The sequence below is a fragment of the Mesoplodon bidens genome (assembly GCF_964165515.1).
Source record: "Mesoplodon bidens genome assembly, chromosome: 17".
Taxonomy (NCBI): Eukaryota; Metazoa; Chordata; class Mammalia; order Artiodactyla; family Ziphiidae; genus Mesoplodon; species Mesoplodon bidens.
Genome location: NC_138174.1, coordinates 12,751,308 through 12,771,511, shown reverse-complemented (window position 1 = coordinate 12,771,511; position 20,204 = coordinate 12,751,308). Strand labels below are relative to the sequence as shown.

Sequence of the window (20,204 nt, the reverse complement as noted above, 5' to 3'; positions counted from 1 at the left end):
GGGCGGCGTGGGGAAGGTTTCCAGACTGCTTTTGCTTAGACTTCCCCTAGGCAGACGCCCCTCGAGGTTTCCTAGACTTTGACGCGTTTTGACGAATCGGCTATTACAGAAGTGATGAGTGCCTGTTTAGAGACTGGTGGTTGAAGAGTTTCAGAGAAAACCGACCTTATATAAAGCAAAGAATCAGGTGTTGAGTGTGGAGCATAATTCCTGTGTTTCAGCGTCCTTTTCCCGCCTCCTTATTCTGGGCCCTGGGCTTGCCTTCTCCCAGGTAAAAGCCTCCCTGCTCCAGCACCGAAGAATTACGTAAATTTTCTGTGCGCTCGTTTTCCGCACCAGGTTACATTTACAGGTGCCGGGAGCGGGCTCCAAAGGAGCAGCTTTTGTTGTATCCTGTGTCGTGGCTCAAGACCTCCATCTCCTTCATATAAAATACAGGGCATACAATTCAGTTTGAATGTCAGATAAACAAAGAGTACACCCAAAATAGTTCGTATTATTGTTACCAGAAGCTGGGGGAGAACTGGGAAAGTTTTAGAAATAGATGGTGGTGATGGTTGCAGGAAATTGTGAATGCGGTTAATGCCACTGTAGTGTACACATAAAGTGGTTAAAGTGGGAAATTTTATGTTTTATCACAGTTTTAAAAAATTAATGTAATATACCGAAAACAAATGGGTGGGTTATATGGTGTGTGTTTTATTTTAATAATGCTGTTAAAAAACGATTCGTTGCCTATGTGAAATTCAACTTATATGGACATCCTGAATTTGTACTTGCCAATTCTGGCAACCTTACTACGGTGGAACAGAGCGCCTGCCCCCCGCCCTCCCCAAAACGGACTGAGCGCCTCCCATACAATTACATATTCTTCGCCTCGCCGCGCAGGGGCGCTGTGGGCGGCGCGGGCTCCCGGGGCGTGCTGGGTCTGGCCGCGGCGGCGCTGTGGGCGGCGGGCGCCCGGCCGGCGCGGTCTCTCTGCGGGTGGGAGGCGGGGCTGCGCGGCCGCACTTCCGCATGTGTGTCGGCGCGGGATAGGGCGGGCGGCTGCGCCGGCATGGAGGATGGCTCCGCTCCTGCTGCAGCTGGCGGTGCTCGGCGCGGCGCTGGCGGCCGTAGCCCTGATTCTGGTGAGGAGAGGGGTTGGCGACCGACGCGGGCCTGGGCTCACTGCTCTCCGGGAGACTCGGGCCCCAGGCATCCTCTCCGCGCTGCCGGCTCTTGGGCCTGTCCCTTGCACCATACTTCCTCTGAGCCTTGACCCCAGAATTTCCTCTGGTAGAATTTCACACCCCCTTTCTTCCGTTATGTTTACTTTAGAGCTTTATATCCCTGCGTGCCCAGAGCCTAGTACTTGTGTTTACTGGGACATGCCCACCCTGTCTTATGTCACCCCCTGGTCGCCGGACTCTCTGCCCACCCGCCCTCTCAGCCCCGACCTCTCCAAGATTTCCTCCCGGCTCTGCAGTCGCTATAGTTCTGGCCCCATCAGGAAGGTCTTGAGCCCCCAGAAAGTGGGTGCTTTCTAGACACTCCCTTTCCTGGTGTAGTTAAGCAAATAGAAAGTATTGACAGCACTGACAAGAGCCATCTGTTACAGATTGGAGAAATCAGCGGATCAGGAAGACCCACTAGGGACATAGCAAGACCAAGATAGACAAGGCCTGGTGTTACCATACGCCTGGGGGTCGTTATGTCCTAGAATTCAACACCCTAAGCTTGCTGCCTCTAGAAGAGACAGTACAGGGGAATTCAAACTCCGATTTTCTTTGCCATTACTGTGGAAACACGGAAACATTGTAACACTTGCTGATCCATAGGTAATAGGAAATTTGCCAAGTGAACTTTCTCCCATATAATTGGAATGGGCCTGCCTCTAGTTTGTAAATGGAGCGTTTTCCGCTTCCTTGACGTTAAGGTTAGCAGCCTAGATAGCATTGCCAGGAAGGCCACTTTGCCATCTGGCCAGAATGTATGGCTTAAAAGTAGTGTAGATAGAGAAAAAGTGGCGTATCCTGACCTCTTCAGGGTTTGTGTCTGGGTGAGAGAGGAGTCCTCTCTTTCCCTTAGTAGTATATGGAGATTTGGGGGTGGGGGGAGGTTTCAGGTTTTGGGTTGGGCACAGCTTGACAGAATCCTAGACTGAATCTGCCTTGTGTTGACTGTGTTGCACAGATTTAAATGTGTACGTTATGAGATTGTACTGGAAGGATTTGATCCTATTAGCTGGAACTGGTTATAAGAGCTGTTATTTATTGTGTACTTACAGTATGTTGGGTATTGTATTCAGCATTCAACAGGGATTATCTCATTTGATCTTTAAAACAGTGCTGACAGAAATGTTATCATTAGCTTCCTTTGACTGGTGAGGAAGCTGATGAGCTGGTATGCAAATGTCACCCAACTAGTGGAACTTCGTTTTTTTCGGTGAATATATGTGTATATGTGTGTATACACACACACACACACACACACACATACATACATGTATCTCCCCACTGTCTCCTCACCCCACTTCCTTTCTGAATTACTTTTGAAGCAAATTCAAGGCATAACATTTTATCTGTAAATCCTAAGCATTTATCTCTGAAGATAGGGCCCCCTTTTTAAAATAAAACCACAATAAGGTTATTGCAGATTTTTTTAACATTGTTCAGTGATTTCAAATACCGCATCAGTTCAAATGCCTCGTGTATGTGTTAGTAAATTGGTTTGTTCCGTTCAGTATTCACGCACACTTAGCACTCGATTGGTATGTCTCAAGTCTCTTGAACTATAACAATTTCTCCTCCCTTTTTTTTTCCTTTTCTTTAATAAGCGGTCATTTGTCCCGTAGAATTTCTCACAATCTGGATTTTACTAATTGCATCCCTTAAGTGACTTTTAACATCTTACTCTGTCCCCTGAATTTCCTGTAAACTGCTAGTTACATCTAGAGATTTGATGTAATGCATGTTTGAGTGTTTTAAACAAAAGAAGTGTGTGAGTGATGCTGATTACTTCCTTTTGTGTCATTTCAAGAGGTGTGTAATCTCTGATTTTCTTTGGTATTAAGAGGGATTCTTGGGTTCAGGAGTTGTTAGCTTGACCCACCGATTATAAAGTTTGTCATTAACCTAATGGTTTAGCAGTCATTGATGATCACTGCCTAAATCCAGTATTTCACTGTGGGTTGCAAAGTGGAATATTCTGACTGTATCATTCCTTCTTCATGTATTACCTGGAATTTTATAATGAAAAAAAATTCATCCTCAGCTATTCGATAATGCTGAAATATCTTTCATATATAAAAGGTAAGATAAAAGGCAAGCTTTCAAAATAATGAGATGGTTCCCTGGCATCTTACAAGGGTGACTAATTTTTTATATTTAGTATCATTATGAATCCGTGATAGGAAATTTTTCATGTGTTTTAATACATTGCATTAATTATTCTTTTTGATGCTTAAAATTTCCCCCTCACAGGCCAATGGGAGCCTGTCAAGTTGGCTACTTTGTCATGATCGTTGGTAGCCTCCTTGCTTTCCCGTCTCTGACCACCATTGTACATTTCCTGGCCTGGACCTGAATCAGCCATTCCTCTTAGGAACATTGGGTACTTTTAGTAGGAAATTGAATTTAGAAACCACAGTCTGGACACTAGGGGTGCAGCACAGGAACTCTTTAACCACTAGTCTGGATACTGCCTTCATATTCATACTAGTCAGAAGCGTATTCAATTTCAGTATGTACCCAATAGAATATTATAAGTGGTCACTGAAGTACAAATGAGTAGCATTCCAAAAGTTTGTAGGTTGATTGTTTTGAAAGCAGAAAGTATACCAATGGAAACAATGTTACAAAGAATGGTTATTTCTAGGGCTAGGTCCTCACTGAATATGGAAGGGGGTTATATAATGTTAGCAGTGGGATGGTGCCTACAGCCTACAAGTTTGATACCTGACTCCAAAAATTAGTGTATTCTGAATTCAAATCTGGGATAAGTATCAAGAATATATTCTTAAGCATTACTGATCCCTACTCTGGGGGTTGGGAGACTCTTCCCTTCCTACTCTGGGTCAACCTGGTCTGAGATGGGAGGTCTGCCCTCACCCACAAGCTCTACCTGCAGTGTGTCCTCGATCACGTAGGCTCCAAGTGGGGTGGGGCCTCCCTGTGTGTGTACCAGGGATTGGGAGTTCAGGGCATCTCAGAGTAGATGGCACTTCTGTAATGACTGTTCCCTTTTAGATCTGGGGTGACAGAGGCTGGGGAATGACAAGTGAGAGGAGACAAAGAGCCTCCTAGAGCATTAGGGAAAATGCTTAGTTAGGGGAAAAAGGACAATAATAATCAGTTCACAAATAAGGAAATGACTGGTTTGAATTTTGAAGTCACCTCCAGACCATTATTAATGGACTAAAACAGTAAATATTTCACCCCAGGGTGAAAAAATCATGTAAATGATGTATTCTAATGTAGCAAATGTTTAAAAAGGTCAACATAACACAATTTCTTATTAACATATCTGCTTTTAGATTTCCTTTGTTGCATTTATAACTGCTACAGAGATGCCACACCTTCATCGACATGAAGATGAGAAGTTCTTCTTAAATGCCAGAGTCCAGAGGGAAGCCTTACCCAGCATACGGGACTTGCCTACCAAGCAGCTTTCTGTGGTCGTGCCTTCATACAATGAAGAAAAACGGTGTAAGCCCTACTCAATTTTTTTGGTAAGGGGTAATTTGGGAAGAAAAGGAAATTTAAAGTATGGACTTTGCCAGAACGTTGATACATGTGGGCTATGGAGAATGCACAGTTGGTAGTTGTAGTTCAGAAGGGAAAGAATGAGCGTTAGCAGCCACATCAAGTCTAGGGCTGAAGTGTTCTAGAGGAGTGATGAGCAAGAGGTGAACAGAAGACAGACATTCCAGGTGGAAATGGCCACTGGGGGACAGTCCAGGAGGGACTTGTTAGGTTATTCAGGCGTTTTCCGTATGTAAACTGTGTTCTGGGACTGGGCAAGTTATTTTCAAAAGCAATTTTTAATATATATTTTTTTCTTTAAGTGCCTGTAATGATGGATGAAGCTCTGGGCTATCTAGAGGAGAGACAGGTATTGTGTTTTCTCGTCCAGTATGGGGTCTAATTAAAACCAGAGCAGGTCATCAAGCTGTGGACCCCAGGCTAGATCCACTGTGAGAGGCAGTGCCGGCCGTTCTCGGGCCATCGTGGTCCTGGCCTCTGTGCTCAGCATGTTGACAGCCGTCAGCCATTTGCAGGCAAGCCCGACAGCACACTCCTTCCAGAGCAAACAGGAAAGCTGATGTTCCTCTTACGGACTCTCCCTCCCCGCTTTGATCCTCTCTTGCCTGATGATATACTTAAAATGGAGTGATAGTGTGTCTGCAGACTTTGTATGACAGCACAATGCTGTTTTTGCTTTTGTGACTTTTTAAGTAAGACCTTTATTTGAAAAAGACCTATAACTAGAGTGAAATCATTTTGTATGTCTTTATTATTCTGAAGAGTCCCCCCTCATTTATTTTCCTCTGCTTTCTCTGCGTAAAGGGAAGAAAAGTAGCATGTGCCCCTCTTTTGTATCCGCTGCCACTGGAATCTCTTGGGAGAGTTTAAGAAAATAAGTAAAGGGCTTCCCTGGTGGCACAGTGGTTGAGAGTCCGCCTGCCGATGCAGGGGACACGAGTTCGTGCCCCGGTCCGGGAAGATCCCACATGCTGTGGAATGGCTGGGCCCGTGAGCCATGGCCGCTGAGCCTGTGCGTCCGGAGCCTGTGCTCCGCAATGGGAGAGGCCACAACAGTGAGAGGCCCACGTAACAAAAAAAAAAAAGAAAAAAGAAAATAAGTAAGATTTATGGCTGTTTCTTTTTTTTTAGAAAACTCCTGGTTTTGATTTACTTTGTTTTAGGTTTTTTTGTGTAAAGGGAAAAGAGAAGATTCATCAAAAGAGGAAATAAAAGAGGAAGAGGACTGAGCCTGTATTATATTTGAGCTTCTGCCACTTCTATTATGTGTAATCTGCACACCAGCCAGGTGGACTAGGTTGTGGGGTTTTTTTTGCGAGAAAATAGGCCCAAAATGCTAACTTGCCCAAGGTCATAAAGCTAAGAAGTGGCACAGCCACGTGGAACCTGCACCCCTGACTTCAGACCTCATGGCTTTGCCTTGTATACCTCGTAGCCTCTGAGTGGTGCTCAGGAGGGCAGCCAGGGGAGCATGGGAGGCCCATGGAGACTTGGTCCATGTTCACCTTCAACTCCCACCCAGTCTCTGGTCTCCTTTCTGTCCTTGGCCTTTTTCCTTTATGTGCTTTGTGCACTTATATTTATGTTCATATTTATACATATCAACACTAAAACAATTGTTTCTTTTTTTTAATTTTTTTTATTGAAGTAGAGTTGATTTACAATGCCGTGCCAGTCTCCGCTGTACAGCAAAGTGACTCAGTTATACACATGTATACATTCTTTTTTTAATATTCTTTTTGATTATGGTTTATCACAGGATATTGAATATAGTTCCCTGTGCTGTACATTGGGACCTTGTTGTTTATCCATTCTAAATGTAATAGTTTGCATCTACCAACCCCAAACTTCCAGTCCAGCCCTCTTCCCCCACCCCACCTTTGGCAACCACAAGTCTGTTCTCTATGTCTATGAGTCTGTTTCTGTTCTGTAGATAGGTTCATTTGTGCCATATTTTAGATTCCACATATAAGTGATATCATATGGCATTTGTCTTTCTCTTTCTGACTTACTTCACTTAGTATAATAATCTCTAGTGGCATTCATGTTGCTGAAAATGGCATTATTTCATTCTTTTTTATGACTGAGTAATATTCCATTGTATATATATACCACATCTTCTTTATTCATTCATCTGTTGATGGACATTTAGGTTGTTTCCATGTTTTGGCTATTGTGAACAGTGCTGCTGTGAACATAGGGGTGCATATATCTATTTGAATTATAGTTTTGTCTGGGTATATTCCCAGGAGTGGGATTGCTGGATCATATGGTAATTCTATTTTTAGTTTTCTGAGGAACCTTCATACTGTTTTCCATAGTGGCTGTATCAACTGACATTCCCACCAACAGTGTAGGAGGGTTCCCTCTTCTCCACACCCTCTCCAGCATTTATTTGTAGACTTTATAATGATGGCCATTCTGACTGGTATGAGGTGGTACCTCACTGTAGTTTTGATTTGCAATTCTCTAATAATTAGTGATGTTCAGCATCCTTTCATGTACCTACTGGCCATCTGTATGTCTACTTTGGAGAAAGTCTGTTAAGGTCTTCTGCACATTTTTCAATTGGGTTATTTGTAAAACAGTTGTTTCTTAACTTCCTTACAACTTTATTAGAAATCTTGATGGCAGTCATGCCAAATTGTGGTATTTTATTTTTGCTTCTTGCAGAAACAAGATCCTACGTTCACTTATGAAGTAATAGTAGTTGATGATGGCAGCAAAGATGAGACTTCAAAGGTAAGTAAACTTGCTTTTAGAATTGCCAACAGATGGAATAATTTGCAAATGTAAAATCATATTTCCGCTTGTCAGAGAACCCTAAAGGTGTGCCAGATACTCTCCATTTAACATAAGTGGGTAGTAGAAAAAGCAGAGAGATTTCATATATGGGAAGCTGGAAAACATACCTGCCTTTCCACTGCTCCTTGAGACCAGGGACGCTTGGAAGGTCACCAAATAGGGAGAGAGTACACATAACAACAGTTCACCTTGGCCTCTAGGGAACCCTCTTGGCCCACCAATTTATGGTTCCTTTTATTCTAAGCATAATTCTTTTCTGTATGCTCTACCTTAACTTATGGTTTCTAAAGTAGTCATGCAAATAGGAAGACACTTTCATATCTGCCCCTGGGGATTGGGTATGTCCTTTGGCCTACCCCACAGTCCCTTCTAGATTGACCCATGGGGTGACAGTGTCTTAGGGTTTATCCTCTCTCCTTCCTGCATTCCTAGACCTGTAACTGCTGGGCCCTGGTGCATTAATCCTGCAGTAGTACATGTATTAAGTCTTGTCAGTGATCCTGATAAATTACTCTCCAAACATCAAAGTATTTTTGTTATTACGACTGCTTCACATTTTGTTTTTTGACACTCATGTTTCTATAATAAAAGATTCATTTACAGTGCTATTAATATTCCTGTTAAATGGCAACATAATAGATCTTAAATATACAGGGAAATATCTGTTCACCTGATTATTCGTCAGGTATGATTTTGGTCAACTCCAGCTGTGCAGGAAGTGCTGGACACTGGCTGGACCCCACAGGTACACGCGCCTGCCCCCTGGTGTAAGGAGCCCCCAGGACAGTCAGGCAGCACGGCTCCAATTTCTGTAATGCAGGTAAAAATAAAGCCAAAGAGAAAGGTGCTGAAAAGAATTTGAGAGAAAGAGAAGTGACTTTTGAACTAAACCTCTAAGGGTGATAATGACTAGGAACATGGAGGATAGTATATTCGTATTGAAAAAAACAAATAACGTAAACAAAGGCATAGAGGCCTGAAAGTATTGGTGGATCTGTGTTAGGAAGAGTAGGTGCTGCACTTGGAATAGTATGACATGAAAGATGAACACAAACTGTCCAACAGTTTATTAGTATATGAAGGGAGTGGTGTAGAAAGTCAGCATCGGGCATCTACTGCTGAGATAACAGAGCAGCCTCAGCCCAGCTGAGAAGCAGCAGCTTTTCCTGAAGAGTATTTCCTTCAAGGCCTTTTGCCACGTGAGTCTTAGGCTGCTCTCTGGAAGGATCCAAGGGGGAGAGGTTCGCACTTGTTCCCAAGGTTGGGAGAAACAGAAAACTTGAAATCATAGTTTGTAAAAGTATTTTTTAAAAAAAAGAGAAAGAAACTCTTTTCCCCTAAGCTGAGTATTTATTATCTTTCCATAACACGTTTCACTCTCCGAGGGGTCTGGGAAAAAATTTAGATATAGTTCTTGTTCTTAAGGAATTTTAAACTAAGGGATAAAATTTATGCCAAAGTACAGAATAAGAGAGTATTGCATTTGTACAGAGATATTTATTATACCCTCAAGTAACATAAGATGCCAGAAAGGTAAGCATTCCATGTGAGCTGAATTCACAAATGGTGAGCAAGTGTCAGCTGCTGCCATGTTCTGCAGGGCATACTGTGAAGTGTCAGTGTCTGTATAGGCCAAGCAGGTGGGCCTCAGTGGTGTTTGCTTCCTTCAAAGCCAGATCACGTCCCCTTTAGAAAGAGCCCTCATCCTCGCCTGGTCAAGTGTCTTTCAGTGCACTCAGCTACATGCCCAGTGACTTCACGTTCCTGGTTTGGGTCTTATGATGACTATCATGCTTTCTGCCACCCCAGAATAAACATCAGCAACTCAAATAAATGTTCTCTGAATAGACATTTCTTGAGCCATTAACATGAGTCAAGGAGTAGGACGGGTGCTAAAATACAAAGATGGAGCCCTGCCTTTGCCTTCAAGGACTTCACATCTAATACTGGAGACACGCTCCAGAGAAATAGAGCACAATGTGTTCGATATTTTCATCAGTTAGAAAGTGTCTCATGAGGGGAGCTTATGTAACAGAAGGTGTTTGATTATCTCATATGCCAGAAGGTCTGGACATTGTTGTTTCAGCATTTGGACAGTGTCAGGTGGCTGGATCCACGTCTTTTCAGTTACCACACGCTCCCTCATCATCAAATGGGCACAGCTCCAAATATCCCTGACCCTGAGGCAGTTGAGACAGTCAGGACATTAAGAATTCTCTTGTGTGCCTCTCTCCCTTTATAACCAGGAATAAAAATCTTCACAAGAAGCTCCCACCCTCCAGCAGACCTCCCCTAGAGTCCATGAGCCAGAACTTTGGTGACATGGCCACCCTTGCCTGCAAGAGGGGCTGGGAAAGTATAAATACATGGTAAAGAGGATTTGGACCAATCACGATTCATCTCCTAGGACTGCACACACTGTCACTACGCGGACTGGGGCCAAAAGAGCAAGGAAGGAGGTGTTTGTTGGGTAAGCAGCTAACTGCCACCACAGTCCTGTAGTAAGAGTATGTACAAAGGACGGTGGCTACCCTTGTTCATGAGATTAATCAATTCCAGACTGTGCGTCAGGCACTAAAATATTAATCCTTGGGACTTCCCTGGTGGCACAGTGGTTAAGAATCCACCTGTCAGTGCAGGGGACACAGGGCTCGCCCTGGTCCAGGAAGATCCCACATGCCGCAGAGCGACTAAGCCCGTGAGCCACAACTATTGAGCCCGCGCGCTCTAGGGCCCGCATGCCACAACTACTGAGCCCACACGCCTAGAGCCTATGCTCTTCAACAAGAGAAGCCACTGCAGTGAGAAGCCTGCACACCGCAACAGGGTAGCCCCCGCTCACCGCAACCAGAGAAAGCCTGCGCGCAGCAACCAAGATCCAAAGCAGCCAAAAAAAAAAAAAAAAAAATATATATATATATATATATATACATATATATATATATACATATATATTAATCCTTGGCTTTAAGTAGCTCATAGCCAAGTGGGGAGGGGCTACAGTTCATTACTAAATGAGTAGTGCAGAGTGATTTATAGAAAATATAGATCACTGTTCCATGACTTTGATTTTTTTTTTTTTTTTTTGCGGTATGCGGGCCTCTCACTGTTGTGTCCTCTCCCGTTGCGGAGCACAGGCTCCGGACGCGCAGGCTCAGCGGCCATGGCTCACGGGCCTAGCCGCTCTGTGGCATGTGGGATCTTCCCAGACCGGGGCACGAACCCATGTCCCCTGCATCGGCAGGCAGACTCTCAACCACTGCGCCACCAGGGAGGCCCCACTTTGATTATTAATAATAATGAATAATAATGAAGCCCACGCACTGCAACAAAGAGTAGCCCCCGCTCACCACAGCTAGAGAAAGGCCGCACGCAGCAATGGAGACCCAATGCAGCCAAAAATAAATAAATAAAAATTAAAAAAGAAAAACTTCATGACTGCCTATGGAAATGAGCGTCAGAAGGCAAGGGTGCCATTGATGAAGAGGTTCTGCGGAGGGTGATGTGGAAAAGCAAAGGGCATGAGCCACACCCCAGTGGCTTGAAGCCTAAATGAGGGACAAAGAGATGTTGATAGCAAATGCAGATCACCATTTCATGACTGTGATACTAGATCAAAGAGTAGTGGCAGCCGCTTAAGATAATAGTGAAATCAAAGGAAAATGTTTAAGATGCTGGAGTTTTGAGCATATTAGAGGCTGAGGACCCAGCAAGGAGGAAGAGATTGAAGATTCAGAAGAGGACAGATCATGGATGATTATCTGCTGAGAGCCAGGAATTCGTGTGAGAAGATTTGGGGAAAATGGTCTAGGATACAAACAGCTTCTCTGGGGAATAAGGTCAGTTGCTGACAAGTAAACAGGTCATTAGGCAGTATTGGGAACCTGATCATAACTGTGTGCCAGTCAGTTAGAGCATGGGTTTTATTTTTATTTTTTCTAGCAGCTTGGTAGCCTAGGCAAAAAAGTCAAGAGAATAAGAGATGGCCACTACCTGTTCTGGTGTTTCCTCTGCAGGAAAGTGAATTGTGACTTCGACCTAGTAGTCAGGTCAGAACACCTGTTCTGGTGTTTCCTCTGCAGGAAAGTGAATTGTGACTTCGACCTAGTAGGTCAGTGTCGGATCTTGGCACCAGGAATTCAACAACTCCTCTCGGCCACCAAAATGTGCGGTGGGTATAATCTAGTCACAAGGAGAGGGCAATTAGAATAGCAGTGTTTAAGCCAAAATCAGAGACCCAGTTTATATTGCTGTCTTGGAATTCAAATTGATTTTATTCTGACTTTTATATAATTTGACAGGTAGCTTTTAAATATTGCCAGAAATATGGAAGTGACAAAGTACGAGTGATAACGCTGGTGAAGAATCGTGGGAAAGGCGGAGCTATTAGGATGGTAATACCTAATTTCAACATTTTTATTTGAAATATAAAGGTATTTTGAATAACCTCTTTTGAAGATTACAGTACATGTATGTTCTACAGCCAGCTAGTTAAATACTAGTCTTTCAAGTTAGTGGTAAATTGCTTTTAATAATAACTTCATGCATATATGTATATATAATATCAAATTTTAAAATATCATGCCATATCTATAACATGCTGGGTGACTCAGGAAAATGTTTATCTTATTCAAAGTTGAAAACATTGCCCTCTGTCTCTTATGTCTTTGACATAGTTACCAGATAATAAGATTACATGATTTTTTGCAGTTTACAAAATGCTTTCATGTATTGAGTTTTACCTATATGAAGGTGCTATGCAAAACATGTTAGTGTGAATTAAGATAAATCTGGGACTTCCCTGGTGGTCCAGTGGTTAGGACTCCGTGCTTCCACTGCAGGGATTTGGGAACTAGGATCCCCAAAAACTGTACAGTGCGACTGAAAAAAAAAAAGATAAATTTGATATGGTCACTCCTGATGTAATTTACAGTCTAATACAAAAAGTGATCGTACTTATGAGAGAGGCACAGATGAGGTACAGTAGAAGTTTCAGGAAAGAAGAGGTTACTTTCAGCAGAGGCATACCAGGTAGGAATCAAGATACACTGAAAAAGATCTAAAAGCAAGATATGTGAAAGAAAATCCAAACAACAGTGCCTTAAATGACGTAGAGGTTAATTTATTTATTTTGTGCCTCCGAAAGAAGTCTAGATGTAGGCAGTCCAGGGCTCATTCAACAACTCCGTGTCCTCAGGAACCCAGCTTCCTGCCTTTTCACTCCCTCTTCCTCCTGCCCACCTGCACACAAGGTGACTGTGGGAGCACCAGCCATTACCTCCTCATTCCAGACAGGAAGGGCAGAGGGCAAAAGACGCATGCCAGTTAGTTTGCCCCTTCTAAGGAACTTTCCCAGAAGCTCCACCCAGTGACTGGCCAGAACAGTGTCACGGGGCCACCCCTATTTCCAAGGAAGGCTGAGAGATGTTTTTTCTGACAATTTCATTCTCGGCCCAATCAGGGTTCCATTTGTAAGGAAGAAGAAAAGAATAGGTATTAGGTAGGTAACTAACGACCTTGGGCACATGAGGAAAATAGCAAACTTCACAAAAGATACGTCCCTGAAGCCAGGCCTCCAACAATGGTAAACACTGGCTTCCACTTGGTGACTGATTATTTTGAGCTGGACAGCAAAAGTTTACCACTTCAACATAATTATCACATTTAAACCTCCTCGCATCATCTCAGTGAGTTAGGTCCTATTATTTTGATTATATAGATGAGGAAATTGAGGCATAGGTAGGTAAAGTGACTTACTCAAGGTCACATAGATATTAAGGCAAGATTTGGATTGGGTTAATTTAACCATGAAATCGTGCTCTTCACCTCCCTGATCCCATATGGAGAAAGATTTAAGAGAAGAGCCTGCCAGTCAGCAGAGCAAGAAAAGACAGAAGTAGGAACTCTTGGGATATGTACTAGAAGCAGTGAGTTTGCTCTGACAGGGTCACAGGATATGCAGAAAGGAGAAAAAGAAAATAAGATTGATGCAATATCATCGTGGGCTTTAAATGCACCCATTCATATTTATTCAGCCCACATCTGAGTGCTCACTAAGTGCCAGGTACTTCATTAGAGATGCCAAGATGAAAGATACCTGTCCTGTCCTTAGGATATCATAGTTCACTAGTGTTGTAAATGCTCCAGTATAAATGCTCTGGGAGGAGCAGCAAAGACTCCCCACAGGAGATAAATTCTGGATGGACTCTTGAAGGAGGATTAGGAACTCTCTAGGCAAAAGTCGAGGCAGGGAGCTTGCAGAGGAGCACATGAACAAAGACACAACAAAGGAACTTCTGGTGGTACATGAGGCTTGACTTTAGAGATATGCTGGAGGGTTATGTGGGTGTAGATCACAGACTTCAGGCTAGGGGCTGTTAGACTTTCACCATTGACAGAGTGACAACAGCCAGCGCAGTGGTGTAGGCAAGGTACCATGAGTATTTGGATTATGATGGTGACACAACAGAGAAAGAGGAAAAGACGAATATGAGAGGTATGCAGAGTGAGGTAGAATTGTGTCAGGTGATCGGAGAGAGCAATGAGTTACCAGTAAGTAGCCTTGGGTACCTGAGAGGAGGAGGATGTCGTTAGAGAAGAGGTGAAGCACTGGAAGAGGAGCTGGTTTAAGAGACAGTATGTTTAGTTGAGTTTGAGCCATACTAAGTTTGAGATGCCAAGTAGTGGTATCCAGAGTAGCTTGGTGGAGAGGGTGTGAGAGTCATCCACACGTATCAGCTGAGAGTCGAAGCCATTCAGTTGGCAAGGAAGAGGGTATAGAAGAAAAGGAGAGCCAAGAACCAAGCCTTGGAGCAAAGAGGCACATGAGGAAGAAGGAAAATCAGAAAGAACAGAGGGGAGAGGGTGTGACTGAAGGGACAACAGTGGGAGCAGCTCACTTAGACTGTTTGCAAGAAGTCTGGCCGTGAAGTGGCGGCCATGCAGATAGGATGTGAGAGTAGCGGGCATTCAGAAGCCCCCTTTAAAGAACACGACGAGGAACAAGTTTGAGGGCAAAGGCGATTTCCCATTAATACTGTGTAACAACCTACACTTCAGCCTTACCATGTGTCACTGAAACTGTCCTTTATCGGTTTTTTTATGTCAAACATATGGCTACAGATTTTGTGCCTTGTAATGTTTACTCTTTTCCAAAACTTAATAGGTGATGTTTATAGGTTAACTATAACATTTTTATTTCTGCTTTTTTACCCATATTCTATCAGGTATGGTAAAGAAAATTACAGATACTAATTAGTAGCCTTATACTATACAATAATTGATCAAATTTCTGTCTAGATTTGTATACATACAGCTTATCTATAGTCACACTGCTGAGTGACAGCAAAGCTGTATTCTGTATCAAACCATAAATATATTTACACTTAAGACACACTGTCTTGTGTGACATGGTGCATGTCACTGACATGCACCATGAAATTAAAGAGTTGATGCATAAATCACTTTTTGGCCTTTTGCCTAAGATCAAGTGAAGAGTTGATGCATAGTTTATTTCTGGGTGAAATATACACTCGTAGAGCCATATTCTGCCCAAAAGACCAATCAATTCAAAATTGAATGGCATAATTTTGCTAAGTGTCAGATGCCTCAGATAACAAAATAACATTTGAATATATCCATACTTTCTAAATTTTAGTGACATTCCACATTTCTTTATTCAACAATTAATTTAAAATACTTTAATTTAAAATACTAAAGATCTATCATGTTATGATGCATGTCATAGCAAAGCTATCTGTGTTTTGTTCTTCATATGCTGCTGTAAGGAACCCCTGATCCCTTTTATGCACCATAATACACATACAGTACAGATACAGTATTTATGATAGGTATTTTACATTTTTATTCTTACTGATGCAGCATATCTTTAACTTATCCAAATCTATTTTCTTTTCTTGATATTTTCCAAGGTATTAATAGTATGACTTCACAAAGTTTTTAAAATCATGAAGTAGACATTAGCTACTTTTAGAAAGATCTTATCAATGTAATTTGCGTTCAGTGAACTTCGGCCTCTTTCCGCCATTTCATACCTAATATTTAATTCTTGGATATTTTAAGTACAAACTGATATGTCACCGAATTTAAACTGATATGTCAACGAATTTAACCTTGATTTTAAGCAACTTTCTTTTCTTTGAAATTTTTAAATCCAGGGTGTATTCAGTTCTCGAGGAGAAAAGATCCTTATGGCAGATGCTGATGGAGCCACAAAGTTTCCAGATATTGAGAAATTAGAAAAAGGACTGAATGATCTACAGCCTTGGCCTGTGAGTATAAGAATATAGTTTAAACAATATTCATTAAAGAATCGAGGGGGTCTAAAGTAAAATTAAAATGATATTTACCTATAAGTTAAACAATTGGGAGATTTTTTTTTTGGTGTGAAATTCCTGTATACAGTCCCACAGAAGAGCTAATATTTTATTATAAACATTTGCTGATTTTCTGAGATTCACTTGACAATTACTTATTTAATATTCTGTCCATCTCTCTCAATTTTAAATTGCTCTACTTCTACCAGAGTTTTAATATTTATTATGCATATTTAGCTAAGTCTTTTATTTAAAAGCATAGATTGAGATGTCTGGGTAAAGATGTGAAATAAGACTGGATCACCAGACTCTTGTTTTTGATGAAACAAACAAAAACAAAACACAAGCAGCAATCTCTCAAAAAAAGATTATGTGTAAGTTCGTGCCATAACTTCAGAAAGTGGAGGTTGACTTTCACTCAGTATAATACATTCGAGTTTCATCCAAATTGCTATGTATATCAGCAATTTGTTCCTTTTAATCACTAAGTAATATTCCATTGTATGGGTGTACCACAGTTTCATTATCCGTCCAACTGTTGAAGGACATTTGGACTGTTTTCCAGCATTTGGCAATTATGAATAAAGCCAGTATCAACATTTGTTTAAAAAAAGAAGTAGAGGTTGAGGAAAGAAAGAAAATCTTGGTACCATTCCCACCTCTTAAAAGCCATTTAGAGAAAGAAGATGAATTTATCAAATTCTGAGCTTTTTAAAAAATATTCCCAATCTAGAAAGAATCAGACTTCAAGAATGAGTTAGCACCCGTAGACAACTGTATCCCAGGATTCTAGCAGAAGTGGAAATTGCTAGGGCTCGCCATTGTCCTGGCTTCAGACTGGGTTTGGGTTGATCACAGATCCACGTGATTGGATCCATTCCTCAGAGGAGTGTACCCTTGTCCTTGTACAGGGCACAAAAAAATCTCACAACAGCAAGGAACCCAGATAACCCAGGAAAGCTACATAGAGCTTTAGGGTGCTCCCCGCCACCACCAAGTATAATCCTCAGGCCTTGAGACTCTAGTTCAGAAGGGAAAAATAGGTATCACGAAAGGTAGAAGTTTACCAAGGAGAATTCACCTACACTGTACAAGAGCTACCCATGTTAATCATGACAAAACGAAAAGAAATAAATGGCAGCTACACCAACATATTACTACAGAAAAAGAATTAAAGTTTCATACAAAAGAAAGATAAACCCCATCTGAAAGCCAGTGTGATCCAAGGGAAAGGATAAAATTACACAAGAGTATTTTTGCTAAAGAAATAATACTTAATGAAAGTAAGAATTCAGCAACACAGGCATTTGAAGGTGAGATGACAATTGCAGATCTAAGAAAACAAATTGAGGGCCAAAATGAGATCAATAAATGGAACTATCCATGAATGAAATAACCAAATTTAAACCTAATTATTATATTTGTTAAAATACTATTAAATATTTGTTAAAATAATCCCTGATCATTCAAAAAGTAAACAATTTAAAACAACACACATAGAAAACCTATTAAACATCCAAAACCCAGAAAATTTAATAATAATTACAAAAATTCATCTCATATTTCTCTTCCTAGGAATAAATATCTATTTAATTTCATAGTTTGTGAAATATTGTTTCTCCCTCCACCATCACCCACTCCCATTTGTTTTTTCAAGATAATAAATAAATTAACTAATACCATTCTCAAAAGAATTAGTTTTGCAAATATCCCTTTTACCTGTGCTATTCAAAGCAGTAGTCACATGTGGCTATTTAAGTCAATTAAAATTAAATAAAATTTTACTTCTTCAGTCTCACTGACCACATTGCAAATACGTGTGGTTAGTAGCTACCTTATTGGCTGACACAGATGTAGAGCATGTCCAAAATCAAAGTGATTTTGGACAGTGAAATTATTAAATTATTATTGGATATGTTACATGTTCACTCTTACTAAAAAAAGTATGTCTTTTTTCACCTCTTAGTAAATCATGATAAGCTAAAAGAAAAGTCCAACTGGTGAAATTCTTGGGTTTGATTTCCTAGTTCTCTCCAGAGAATCTATAGAGACTTGATATGTTTCTCCCGCATTATTTCTCTACCTTGGGGACCCAAGAGTGGGAGGGAGAGTGGAAGGTGTCAGATTGTTAGCTGCCTATATGTCATTCTGAGGTGGGGCAAAGAAAAATTAAATGATTCAGCCAAAGTTAGGGGGTGAACCAAACCATACACTGGAAAAAAAATCTGAACCTTCCTCTTGTAAATCCAGGTCCTCTGAAAAGGAAAGGAGTTCTGATGTCATCTTTTTTTCTAATCGTAACCCAATTTACTGCATTGTTACTATAAATGTTGAGTTTTAAAGAACTAAAGCGTATGATTATGTTTAAGCTGTTAATTCACAGCCTGTTCTACAGCACCTCAGGGTATGCCTGGTTATTTAAGAGTATCACGACTCTTTTAAATTAGTTTGAACTCAATTTATTAAGAATTGTTATCAATATACATCATATAACACTTTTTGGAGGTGGTGGAAAGCAGGTAGATGATAGGTGGTTAAAGTTCCAGTCAACCCAGTGAGAATTATGTTTGAATTGGGACTCCTATCTACTACTGATTCTAACAAAACTTAAAAACAGTCAGTTGCTCTCAGAAAGCTTACACTCTGAGCCTAACTTGCATAGCGGAATTAGGAGTCTTTTTAATTATTGAATTAAGGTGTTGGTAAACTTTTTCTATAAAGGACCATATAGTAAATATTTTCAGCTTTAAAGCCATACAGTCTCTGCTGTAACTACTCAGCTCTGTACATAAATGAATGACTGTGCCTGTGTTCCAATAAAACTCTATTTACAAAAACAAGCAGCAGGCCAGATTTGGCCATGGGCTGTAGTTTGCACCCAGCACCTTTGATCTCGTTCATTTATTGGAAATTTTTCATAACTAACAAGTGAACTTTCAATCTCTGCTGGTGTTGCTCTAGTGATGCCCAAGCAGCCCATCCATCTCAACTCAGTTATTAAGCTCCTCTTGACATTAAACGCAAATCTGTCTCCTTTTAATCAGCCCCTTTGGTTGGTTCTGTTTTTTGTAGCTACACAAAACAGTCTATTTCTACTTCTTAGTGACAACCCTTCAGAGAGTAAAAGCTGTTTTCCATGTGTCTTCTCTATTTTGGGCTGTCAATAGTTATTCCAGTTTTTATTTTTATTTATTTATTTATTTATTTTTCCTTTTTGCGGTACGCGGGCCTCTCACTGTTGTGGCCTCTCCCATTGCGGACGGACGCGCAGACTCAGCAGCCATGGCTCACGGGCCCAGCCGCTCTGCGGCATGTGGGATCTTCCCGGACCGGGGCACGAACCTGTGTCCCCTGCATTGGCAGGCGGACTCTCAACCACTGCGCCACCAGGGAAGCCCTTATTCGTATCTTTTTTAAGTGCAAAACTTCTCCTAGCTTTTCAGTGTCCTAACCTGTAGTTATTCTACCTCTTAATAAAAATATGCTTGATTTTTTGTAATTTTTAAGCAAAGTATATAATGATCACTTGTTTACTGGTTTAACTATTCGAAATAGAATTTAAGAAACCCATGAAGGGGCAAATAGATGACAAGATGTCTTATTCCATAATCATAGAGTGAGTCCTTAGGCCATGACTTGGATCTTAAATTCTCATTTAGACATAGTTTCAACAAGCTTGGCTTTTAGGTTTTGTTTTTTTTTTTGCAGTACGCGGGCCTCTCACTGTTGTGGCCTCTCCCGTAGTGGAGCACAGGCTCCGGATGCGCAGGCCCAGCAGCCATGGCTCACGGGCCTGGCCGCTCCATGGCATGTGGGATCTTCCCAGACCGGGGCACGAACCCGTGTCCCCTGCATCGGCAGGCAGACTCTCAACCACTGCGCCACCAGGGAAGCCCGGCTTTTAGGTTTTTAAGGCCATAAATAGTTAAAGGTAATGAATATGAAAGAGATAAGGAGTAAAATTACATTAAGGAAAACTATAGGAAACAGATATTAACCACGCACAACTGAATCTGGAGTGATTGCTAACTAATAACCCTGTGTGTTCCCTTGTCCTAAGTATGGTAAGTAAGTTCCCTTGGCCAAGTGAGGTTTTGGTACACCAACATTTAATATGTGTATTCATGGCTTGGTTGTTCCTGAAACAAAAGAATGTGATGATTACTGCTTCCCTTTTCTGTGGACCATGTGGTCAGGTCTAAGAGCCTGGTATATTTGTTTCACCCTCTCAATATGTGGGTAGATGACCAGGCTTCCCAAAAGCGATCCCTCCATTTCCCAAATCATTCATTTTATAGACCAGGCAGTTACACAAGCA

The 20,204-nt window shown here is 41.5% G+C and overlaps 1 protein-coding gene across 3 annotated transcripts in view; it reads left to right on the top strand.

The window, feature by feature from the left end:
• The first annotated feature begins 979 nt into the window (after positions 1-979).
• ALG5 (ALG5 dolichyl-phosphate beta-glucosyltransferase) overlaps positions 980-20,204 on the top strand; it is a 40,570-nt gene continuing 21,345 nt past the window's right edge. The window contains exons 1-6 of one of the 3 annotated variants that reach the window (XM_081215065.1): positions 1,017-1,130; positions 4,517-4,688; positions 5,048-5,094; positions 7,419-7,487; positions 11,852-11,944; positions 15,728-15,841. In XM_081215065.1, coding sequence (XP_081071191.1) covers positions 1,065-1,130; positions 4,517-4,688; positions 5,048-5,094; positions 7,419-7,487; positions 11,852-11,944; positions 15,728-15,841 — 561 coding nt within the window. In that variant the 5' untranslated portion in view covers positions 1,017-1,064. Of the gene's footprint in view, positions 1,131-4,516; positions 4,712-5,047; positions 5,095-7,418; positions 7,488-11,851; positions 11,945-15,727; positions 15,842-20,204 lie in introns of all 3 variants that reach the window. The other 2 variants (XM_081215064.1, XM_081215063.1) reach the window with 2 other exon arrangements.